Consider the following 11333-nt stretch of genomic DNA (forward strand, 5'->3'; position numbering starts at 1 on the left):
ACACTGCCCGGCCTGGGGCGGTGCTGTCCCTGGAGGACCTTGTGTGGGTGCAGTAACAGGGCCCGGCCTGGGGCGGTGCTGTCCCGGGAGGACCTTGTGTGGGTGCAGTAACACTGCCCGGCCTGGGGCGGTGCTGTCCCGGGAGGACCTTATGTGGGTGCAGTAACAGGGCCCGGCCTGGGGCGGTGCTGTCCCGGGAGGACCCGCTGGCTGGGCCCCGGCAGACTGCTGCGAAGTGACGGCGCTTCACCTCCCTCCGCCCCGGTAGCCCTCAGGGGGCAGCATGGTGAGTGAGGCCTGTCCCGGCCCCGATTATCTTCCTCCTTCCGCCGCCAGTGAGCAGGACTCAGGCCCGCAGTGACCCCGCCGCCGGGGTCCCTCCCAGGCTGGTTTATCGCTCCCTACCCGAGGTCGGCAAACCCGGCACAGGCCGGGGACTGAACCCGGGTCCTAGCTCGGGGGAGAGGGCTCGAGTCTCCTGATCTCCCCCCGAGGCGCTCTGGGACGGCTTGAGGAGGCTCTTACTATTCGTCTATGGGGGGCATCATTGCCGAGCCTGAACATGCGCACTCTTTCCAGCAGGTGTCACTCGATAGCGATCAGTTGGGGGAATCACGGCTAATTTCCCCCAACTCCCCTCCCCCTTCCCTCCCCCCCTTCCTCCCCTTCCCTTCCCCCCCTTCCCTTCCTCCCCTTCCCTTCCCCCCCTTCCCTTCCTCCCCTTCCCTTCCCCCCCTCCCCCCTCCCCCTCCCCTCCCCCCAACTCCCCCCTCCCCTCCCCCCAACTCCCCCCTCCCCTCCCCCCAACTCCCCCTTCCCACAGAGCCGGGGGGAGTGGGACTAATTGGATAGCTCTTTCAAAGAGCCAGCAGGGGTGTGATGGGCTGAATGACCTCCTCCTGTGCTGTACAATTCTAAGTTCTTTCTGAATGCATCGTATTCATCATTTGCTTTGTATTGGTTGCAGAGTGCGGGTGGTCTGAATGCGTTGGTGCGGAGGCTGTACGCCCTGCAGGAGGAGCGTGTCGAAGCATATCGGCTCTTCGACCTGTGAGTAAATCTACGCCTCCGATGTACGCACGTGTTAATTTATATAGCTTATTTTTTTTTAAATCCTCCAATTTTCTTGCTTCTTCCTATGTGAACCTGGACACTTATTGCCAGCAGGATATTTAATTGTGGAGGATGTCTATCTCACACAACTCACTGCCACCAGTGTAATGTCATTTTAACGAACCATTCTAACTTTCCCGTAAGTGGGCCTTGTGTCCCCTCTGAGGTTTGCGGTCAGTGTTTTAGACCTCATACTCTTTAGGACTCTCAATCTGAGATCACCGGTCCCCACTGTACTCTACTCCTCTCCAGAAACCGGAATTATCAGTGACTCCTCGCCCACCCTGGGCTGGGCTCCGAACTAACCAGATTTATTAACAGGAATTAAACAAGTTGGACACATACAGAACACTACAAGTCTTTTTACAGTGACAGCTGTGTTTATAGTGAGAGTCTCCTGACCAACAGTCTGTGCTCCAGCATCCACTTTCAGTCCGATTTCACCCAGGACCATCCTGGTTCCTACAGTTCCAGGGCTCATCCATCCCGCTCTCTGACTCTCTCTCCCTCAATCTCCTAACCCCTCCCATTCCCCGAACCCCCCCCCCATTCCCCCCCTAACCCCCCCCCCATTCCCCCCCTAACCCCCCCCCCATTCCCCCCCTAACCTCTCCCATTCCTCTAACCTCTCTTTATCTCTCTCTCTCAGTCTCCCATTATAACTGCCTGGAATGCACCGTGAGTTCTGCTAGCACAAATAACCTGAACTGATGTTACAGACTAATAGTCCCTCTGATCATCCCATTTGTTGATAAATGACAGGACACGACAGCCAGACACACCTCAGCCTTTCCTCTCCTGGGCCCAGCTAACTCAGCACAGACTGGTGATTGAAACTAGACCTATGTGCCTCAGTACCGCAAGGAAAGTAGGAGTTTAAAAATGTTGGATAATATTGAATAAGGAATTCCTTTCTCCACCTTTCTGGTTTCAGGGGACACCAGGCCTATCTCCGCTCAGCTCCCAACTACGACTTCATCCAATACCGACAGCTCGTGCACGAAATCACACAGGCGTTTAACCGCATCTCGAAGGAGGTGATTCAGCTCAAGGACCGGTTTCACGAGGAGTACGATCGGCCCGACCTCTCGGAACACATCGAGAGGGTTCAGGAACGGGAGCGGGAGAAACTGGAGCTGGTAAGACGCAGGGAAAGGGGGCCACTGGGGTACAGCGGGGCATCAGTTGGAAGCACAGCACCAGAGAACACATGAGGGGTTTTGGTATATTCTCCCTCTTTGAGTAAATAGGGAGAAACCGAGCAGAAAGAGAATTCCGGTAATCCAGATGTGGCACTTGGAGAGAGAGTGGAGAGTTTATACATCTGGAAACCAAATCACCACAGAAAACCATGAAGGATTTTGATAGAGTAAATAAGGAGAAACTGTTTCCACTGGCAGAAGGGTCAGTAACCAGAGGACACAGATTTAAGATAATTGGCAAAAGAGCCAGAGTGGAGATGAGGAGAATTTTTTTACACAGTGAGTTGTGATGATCTGGAATTCACTGCCTGAAAGGGCGGTGGAAGCAGATTCAATAATAACTTTCAAAAGGGAATTGGATAAATACTTGAAAAGGAGACATTTGCAGGGCTATGGGGAAAGAGCAGGGGAGTGGGACTAATTGGATAGCCCTTTCAAAGAGCTGGCAAAGGCACGATGGGCCAAATGGCCTCTTTCTGTGCTGTATGATTCTATGGTTCTTTATCTAATGTGCTGACTGCCAGTTGGTCAGTGAAGTGCGGAGTGAGATACTAAGCGACACAGACTCAGACAGACTCATCTCCAGTGGTCCCATCCTCTAGTCTGTGCTGATTTAGCTGATCTCAGCTAAGAATGGGGAGGGGTGAGTCCGCCTGCCTGTTTGACAAGGGGATCCTGCAGTGATGGCTGTAGTTGCTGAGGACAGTGTGCACCCAGACTGGTGACATGACTGCACAGTGCCAAACTGGTTCGCTAATCTCACAAGGGCATCTGTACATGTCTGGTACTGATTCCCTGCCCACATGGGGTGTCTGTCACTGTCCTTACGCTGAACTACTGCTGGGCTTTTTTTATTATTTTAGTGTAATTAAGATAAGAGATGTTAATGCTGGGGAATGGAACACTTTCCGTTTTGGCCTGTCACTGTCCCATCAAACACTTCCAGGGCAGGTAAAGCACGGGTTAGATACAGAGTAAAGCTCCCTCTACACTGTCCCATCAAACACTTCCAGGGCAGGTATAGCACGGGTTAGATACAGAGTAAAGCTCCCTCTACACTGTCCCATCAAACAGAGGGTTGAGTAGATTGGGACTCTACTCATTGGAGTTCAGAAGAATGAGAGGCGATCTTATTGAAACATATAAGATTGTGAAGGGGCTTGATCGGGTGGATGCGGTAAGGATGTTCCCAAGGATGGGTGAAACTAGAACTAGGGGGCATAATCTTAGAATAAGGGGCTGCTCTTTCAAAACTGAGATGAGGAGAAACTTCTTCACTCAGAGGGTAGTAGGTCTGTGGAATTTGCTGCCCCAGGAAGCTGTGGAAGCTACATCATTAAATAAATTTAAAACAGAAATCGACAGTTTCCTAGAAGTAAAGGGAATTAGGGGTTACGGGGAGCGGGCAGGAAATTGGACATGAATTTAGATTTGAGGTTAGGATCAGATCAGCCATGATCTTATTGAATGGCGGAGCAGGCTCGAGGGGCCGATTGGCCTACTCCTGCTCCTATTTCTTATGTTCTTATGTTCTTAAACACTCCCAGGGCAGGTACAGGGTTAGATACAGAATAAAGCTCCCTCTACACTGTCCCATCAAACACTCCCAGGGCAGGTACAGCACGGGTTAGATACAGAGTAAAGCTCCTTCTACACTGAGAAGTGTCGTAAGCTAAACACAGTGAGCAGGCTATTGGTGAGTAAGTGCTGCTTGATAGCACTGTTGACGACACCTTCCATCACTTTGCTTATGATTGAGAGTAGACTGATGAGGCGGTAATTGGCCGGATTGGATTTGTCCTGCTTTTTGTGGACAGGGCAATTTTCCACATTGTCGGGTAGATGCCAGTGTTGTAGCTGTACTGGAACAGCTTGGCTAGAGGCGCAGCTTGTTCTGGAGCATAAGTCTTCAGAACTACAGCTGGGATGTTGTCGGGGCCCATAGCCTTTGCTGTATCCAGTGCACTCAGCCGTTTCTTGATATCACGTGGAGTGAATCGAATTGGCTGAAGACTGGCTTCTGTGATGGTGGGGATATCGGGAGGAGGCTGAGATGGATCATCCACTCGGCACTTCTGGCTGAAGATGGTTGCAAACGCTTCAGCCTTGTCTTTTGCACTCACGTGCTGGACTCCGCCATCATTGAGAATGGGGATGTTCACAGAGCCTCCTCCTCCCGTTAGTTGCTTAATTGTCCACCACCATTCACGACTGGATGTGGCAGAACTGCAGAGCTTTGATCTGATCCATTGGTTGTGGAATCGCTTAGCTCTGTCTATAGCATGTTGCTTCCGCTGTTTAGCATGCATGTAGTCCTGAGTTGTAGCTTCACCAGGTTGGCACCTCATTTTTAGGTATGCCTGGTGCAGCTCCTGGCATGCTCTTCTACACTCCTCATTGAACCAGGGTTGATCCCCTGGCTTGTTGGTAATAGTAGAGTGAGGAATATGCCGGGCCATGAGGTTACAGATTGTGCTGGAATACAATTCTGCTGCTGCTGATGGCCCACATTGCCTCATGGATGCCCAGTTTTGAGCTGCTAGATCGGTTCTGAATCTATCCCATTTAGCACGGTGATAGTGCCACACAACACGTTGGATGGTGTCCTCAGTGCGAAGACGGGACTTCATCTCCACGAGGACTGTGCGGTGGTCACTCCTACCAATACTGTCATGGACAGATGCATCTGCGACAGGTAGATTGGTGAGGACGAGGTCAAGTCAGTTTTTCCCTCGTGTTGGTTCGCTCACCACCTGCCGCAGGCCCAGTCTAGCAGCTATGTCCTTCAGGACTCGGCCAGCTCGGTCAGTAGTGGTGCTACCGAGCCACTCTTGGTGATGGACATTGAAGTCCCCCACCCAGAGTACATTTTGTGCCCTTACTACCCTCAGTGCTTCCTCCAAGTGGTGTTCAACATGGAGGAGGACTGATTCATCAGCTGAGGGAGGGCGGTAGGTGGTAATCATCAGGAGGTTTCCTTGCCCATGTTTGACCTGATGCCATGAGATTTCATGGGGTCCAGAGTCAATGTTGAGGACTCCCAGGGCCACTCCCTCCTGCCTGTATATCTCTGTACCGCCACCTCTGGTCGGTCTGTCCTGCCGGTGGGACAGGACATACCCAGGGATGGTGATGGAAGAGTCTGGGACGTTGGCTGAAAGATATGATTCTGTGAGTATGGCTATGTCAGGCTGTTGCTTGACTAGTCTGTGGGACAGCTCTCCCAATTTTGGCACAAGTCCCCAGATGTTAGTGAGGAGGACCTTGCAGGGTCAACTGGGCTTGGTTTGCCTTTGTCGTGTCTGGTGTGATTTAGACAATTTGGGTGAGTGGGCAAGAACATGGCAGATGCAGTATAACGTGGATAAATGTGAGGTTATCCACTTTGGTTGTAAAAACAGAAAGGCAGAGTATTATCTGAATGGTGATAGATTGGGAAAAGGGGAGGTGCAACGAGACCTGGGTGTCCTTGTACACCAGTCACTGAAAGCGAGCGTTCAGGTGCAGCAATCAGTTAGGAAGGTGAATGGTATGTTGGCCTTCATTGCAAGAGGATTTGAGTACAGGAGCAGGGATGTCTTACTGCAGTTATACAGGGCCTTGGTGAAACCACATCTGGAGTATTATGTGCAGTTTTGGTCTCCTTATCTGAGGAAGGATGTCCTTGCCATGGAGGGAGTGCAACAAAGGTTTACCAGACTGATTCCCGGGATGGCAGGACTGACGTATGAGGAGAGATTGGGTCGACTAGGCCTATATTCACTAGAGTTTAGAAGAATGAGAGATGATCTCATCGAAACATATAAAATTCTAACAGGACTAGACAGACCAGATGCAGGGAGGATGTTCCCGATGGCTGGGGAGTCCAGAACCAGGGGTCACAGTCTCAGGATACGGGGTACGCCATTTAGAACCGAGATGAGTAGAAATTTCTTCTTTCAGAGGGTGGTGAACCTGTGGAATTCTCTACCACAGAAGGCAGTGGAGGCCAAGTCATTAGATGTATTCAAGAAGGAGATAGATATATTTCTTAATGCTAAAGGGATCAAGGGATATGAAGAAAAAGCAGGAACAGGGTACTGAGTTAGACGATCAGCCATGATCATTTTGAATGGCGGAGCAGGCCTGAAGGGCCGAATGGCCTACTCTTGCCCCTATTTTCTATGTTTCGATGTTACTGATAAAGTCCTTTTCTTGCCCTCCAGACAGCTCAGCTGCAGCTGGCCAAACAGAATGTGCTGGACCATCCAGGCAACGAGACCAATCAGGAGGTGGCCCGGGAGCTGAAGCACAGGTAGGAGCATTGCCATCTCGGTGTAGCTGTCCCCAGGTCCATCGCACTGCCCGTGTCTCACCGGGGGCTCCTGTCCCTACACTCTCACCAGGGGCGGCGGAGACCGCAACCTCCTGGGGGGGGAGGGGGGCTCAGAGGAAGGGTTTACTGCCCAGCGTGTTCCGCAAAGCCGTTGGTTATAACGATCAGGAAAAGCTGAACAGGCTGGTGCTCAGGAAGGCCTAATAGAGGTCTTTAGAATTATAGAAAGAAAGAAAGAACTTGCATTTACACAGCGCCTTTCACAACCTCAGGACGTCCCAAAGCGCTTTACAACCAGTGAAATACTTTTGAAGTGTAGTCACTGTTGAAGTGTAGGAAATGCGACAGCGAATTTGTGCACAGCAAGATCCCACAAACAGCAATGTGATACTGACCAGATCATCTGATTTTTAGTGATGTTGGTTGAGGGATGAATATTGGCCGCAGGACACCGTCGAGAACTCCCCTGCTCTTCTTCCAGTAGTGGCCATGGGATCTTTTATGTCCACCTGAGACGGGGCCTCGGTTTAACGTCTCATCCGAAAGACAGCACCTCCAACAGTGCAGCACTCCCTCAGCACTGCCCCTCTGACAGTGCAGCACTCCCTCAGCACTGCCCCTCGACAGTGCAGCACTCCCTCAGCACTGCCCCTCTGACAGTGCAGCACTCCCTCAGCACTGACCCTCGACAGTGCAGCACTCCCTCAGCACTGATCCTCGACAGTGCAGCACTCCCTCAGCACTGACCCTCGACAGTGCAGCACTCCCTCAGCACTGACCCTCGACAGTGCAGCACTCCCTCAGCACTGACCCTCGACAGTGCAGCACTCCCTCAGCACTGCCCCTCTGACAGTGCAGCACTCCCTCAGCACTGCCCCTCGACAGTGCAGCGCTCCCTCAGCACTGCCCCTCTGACAGTGCAGCACTCCCTCAGCACTGCCCCTCGACAGTGCAGCACTCCCTCAGCACTGACCCTCGACAGTGCAGCACTCCCTCAGCACTGCCCCTCTGACAGTGCAGCACTCCCTCAGCACTGCCCCTCTGACAGTGCAGCACTCCCTCAGCACTGCCCCTCGACAGTGCAGCGCTCCCCCAACACTGCACTGTCCGCCTAGATTTTGTGCTGAAGATAGTGTAACGGGCGATTGAACCCACGACCTCTCACCCAGGGGCGAGAGTGCTCCCCACTGAGACACAGCTGATACTCTTAAGAAAGGGTTCGATGGGGTCGATGTAGAGAAGATGTTTCCATTTGTGGGGGAGACCAGAACTAGAGGTCATCAATATAAGATAGTCACCAATAAATCCAATGGGGAATTCAGGAGAAACTTCTTTACCCAGAGAGTGGTGAGAATGTGGAACTCGCTCCCACAAGGAGTGGTTGAGGCGAATAGCAAAGATACATTTAAGGGGAAGCTGGATAAACACATGAGGGAGAAAGGAATAGAAGGATATGGGATAGGGTGAGATGAAGTAGGGAGGGAGGAGGCTCGTGTGGAGCATAAACACCAGCATGGACCTGTTGGGCCGAATGGCCTGTTTCTGAGCTGTAAAGTTTATGTAATTCTATGTAGTGGTGAGGATGTAGGGTGAGTGCTGTGCCAGATCTGCCGCAGTTTAATTACACTTTGTAGTTCCGTAGCAGAGTCTGTTTCTTGTCACAGATACTCGTGTGTACGCCCTGTCTCTCCTGCTTCACCACTGACGTGCGTAGCCCCATCTTAAACGTATTGTCGTTTTGCACCCCCCGGTTGTACTCACTCTGTCGGGGGGTGGGAGGGTCCCCTGCGTCTTGAGTAGATTAACAGTCCGCTTCTGCTGCCGATGTCCCCCCGGAGCCATCCTGTAGGCTGTGATTCAGCAATCCTAACCGGCCTCCAGCCCTACAACCCTCCCAGATCTCTGCACTCCTCCAATTCTGGCCTCTTGCGCATCCCCGATTTTCTTTGTTCCACCATTGGCGGCCGTGCCTTCAGCTGCCTAGGCCCTAAGCTCTGGAATTCCCTTCCTAAACCTCTCCGCCTCTCTCTCCTCCTTTAAGACGCTCCTTAAAACCTCCCTCTTTGACCAAACTTTTGGTCACCTGTCCTAATATCTCCTTATGTGGCTCGGTGTCAAATTTTGTTTGATAATCGCTCCTGTGAAGCGCCTCGGGACGTTTTACTACATTAAAGGTGCTATATAAATGCAAGTTGTGTTTGTTTGGCGTGCGTTCCTGTATATTCTGAGACCTGGCAGGTAACACCTGTCTGTCTGCACACTGATTGCCTTGGCAACGGGCAGTTGAAAAAACTGTCTGTAATCACCAAGCATTGTTCTGTGAATTATAAATGCGATTTCATTTCGAGGATTTCATTTCCACATCGTTCACCTGAGGAAGGAGGTAACCTCTGAAAGCTTGTGAATTTAAAATAAAATTGCTGGACTATAACTTGGTGTTGTAAAATTGTTTACAATTGTCAACCCCAGTCCATCACCGGCATCTCCACATCTAAATTACTCAAAGTTGAGCTTGTTACTGAATAAGTTCTGTTACTCTCCCTGTCCCTTCTCAGTGCCCCGGTCTAGTCAGGGAGAAATCAGCCTGGGATCCTCCTTGTGATCGTTACCCGGTGACTCCTGCTGGCCGATGGGTGTGTGAGGACCTAAAGGTCAAATCGGACCTTCCATTTATAATCTTAACTATCCCAGGACAAAAAGCTCTTCACAATTCAAACTGTCACCTTAGCTGACCAGTGATTCCGAGCCATGTCCCACAGCTAAATCCCAGGATCTATATCCCGGTCTCTGCTGACATAGGTGTGCTTGGACGTAACTACCCTCAGCAGTCCTGGGCTGAGGGGGGAAATCAGCCAGAGTTTCTGCTTGTGATCACCATCCAGTGACCCCCCCCCCCTCCTCGCTGGACAGTGTGTGTGTCTGGAAACTGGGCAAGAACAGGATTGGGCTTGGCTGTGATGCCCTCCACGGCCGAATAGCTTGCCTTTGCACGCCGTGTGGACGAGCACGTGAAGTATGGCTGCTTCGACGAGGCGGTCAGAAGGGTGATTGGGGAGAGGCTTATCTCTGGGCAGCCAGTCCGCGTTTACAAAGTGTTTATAATTTTCTCCAGAATCAACAAAACCATCGAGGCAATCAACGAGATTCTTCAGGACTTCAAATACGATTCCGAGGAGATCGAAGGAAGTGGATAGAGCGGTCGGTGATTGCGAGGGATGAAGATCATCCAGGCCGCTCCTGCTGGGTTTGTGCGTCAGATTGGATCTCAGCGTCACCTCGCCCTGCTTCTCCTTCCTGCGTGTGTGGAATGTCTCCCTGTCCCACAGACCCGTGGCTGGCCCTTTCTGCCGTTTTCGTACCTCTTCGCCACTCGGTGGGAGCTCCACGTTGTCAGGAACCGGTCCAGACAATTCCCTTCTCCCGAGGAGTACACGAAAGACAAGACAGAGACCCGTTTCTGGGAGAAGGTGCCTGGGGTGACGTTCCCTTTTTCGAGAGGACCCAATTTGCTCCTTGTGTCCCGAGCCCAGCAGTTTCAGCACAGACTCCCTTGGGACCCTAACCTTAGATAGAATCACTGAACAAAGTGTCTGCTGACCTGCACAAACCATTCACGCATTGTGTAAATTCTTTAGACGAATAAATGATCATTCTACCTGCCAAGTATTTTAAACTGTGACATGGCATTAGCCCATGTTTATCCGAAACGCAAATCCCCTGTGCAGAAGGACAGACTTACATTCATTACATCGCTCAGCAACATCCCAAAGCGCTTCCCCTGCAGTCAAATAGTTCGAAGTGCAGTATCTGTTCTTCTGTAGGCAAACACAGCAGCCATTTTGCACACAGCAAGATCCCGCAAACTGCAGTGAGATGAATGGCCAATTGATCTGTTTTTAGTGACGTTAGTTGAGGGATAAATATTGGCCTAGGGCACAGGGGAGAACTCCCCAGCTCTTCTTCCATTAGTGTTGTGGGATCTCGTGCATTCACCCAAGGGGGCAGAGGGGCCTCGGTTAACATCTCATCTGAAAGACTGCACCTCGAACAGAGCAACATTCCCTCAGTACTGTACTGGGAGTGTCGGGCTGGATTAATGGGCTCAAATCTCTGGAGTGGGGCTCGAACCCACGACCTGAAACAGATCCTTAACTCTAAACACAAGAGTGGACGTTACATAGCATGTGACTGGGACTAAATTACTCAGAGCCAAGCTTGTTCCTAATCGGTACCGTTACTGCCCTCATTCCCCTTCAGCGTCACTGGGCTAGGAGGGGCAAAGTCAGCCAGTTACAGACTGACCATTGTTACGGTCGGTCACAGACTGACCGACCGTTGCGGCCGGTCACAGACTGACCGATTGTTATAGCCAGTCACGGACTGACCGGCCGGTCACAGACTGATTGCTCGCAGCTGGTTGTGACCTTGAATACTCCTCACAATCTCCTGACACATCACTCTGTCAAATTGATTATCTGCATTTCCCAGTGCCCTCACAAACCCAGGCTTCAGTGGCTGAGTCGGTTTTTTAAAAGTTATTTCCTCCCTCCGGGAGCATTAGGAGCAGGAGGAGGCCATTCAGCCCGTTGAGCCGGTTCTGCCATTTATTAGATCTTGACTAACCTGTAATCTTAACTCCATTTACCCTCCTTTGCTCCATAGCACTTGATACCCAACGAAAATCTATCGTTTTCCGCCTAAAA

General features: G+C 51.4%; 1 protein-coding gene across 1 annotated transcript; it reads left to right on the top strand.

The window, feature by feature from the left end:
- Positions 1-177: 177 nt before the first annotated feature.
- rex1bd (required for excision 1-B domain containing) lies at positions 178-10293 on the top strand. Its single transcript, XM_067968569.1, has 5 exons — positions 178-286; positions 968-1050; positions 2048-2252; positions 6521-6609; positions 9743-10293. Exons 1-5 carry the CDS (start codon positions 284-286, stop codon positions 9822-9824), a joined length of 462 nt encoding a protein of 153 aa, XP_067824670.1. The 5' UTR covers positions 178-283; the 3' UTR covers positions 9825-10293.
- Positions 10294-11333: the final 1040 nt, after the last annotated feature.

Source organism: Heptranchias perlo, chromosome 29 (assembly GCF_035084215.1).
Source record: "Heptranchias perlo isolate sHepPer1 chromosome 29, sHepPer1.hap1, whole genome shotgun sequence".
NCBI classification, from domain to species: domain Eukaryota; kingdom Metazoa; phylum Chordata; class Chondrichthyes; order Hexanchiformes; family Hexanchidae; genus Heptranchias; species Heptranchias perlo.

Bases quoted from the DNA above. Each gene is read 5' to 3' on its own strand.
- rex1bd (XM_067968569.1), top strand. The intron at 1,051-2,047 runs GTGAGTAAATCT...TTCTGGTTTCAG, and splicing joins GCATATCGGCTCTTCGACCT to GGGACACCAGGCCTATCTCC. The intron at 6,610-9,742 runs GTAGGAGCATTG...AATTTTCTCCAG, and splicing joins GCCCGGGAGCTGAAGCACAG to AATCAACAAAACCATCGAGG.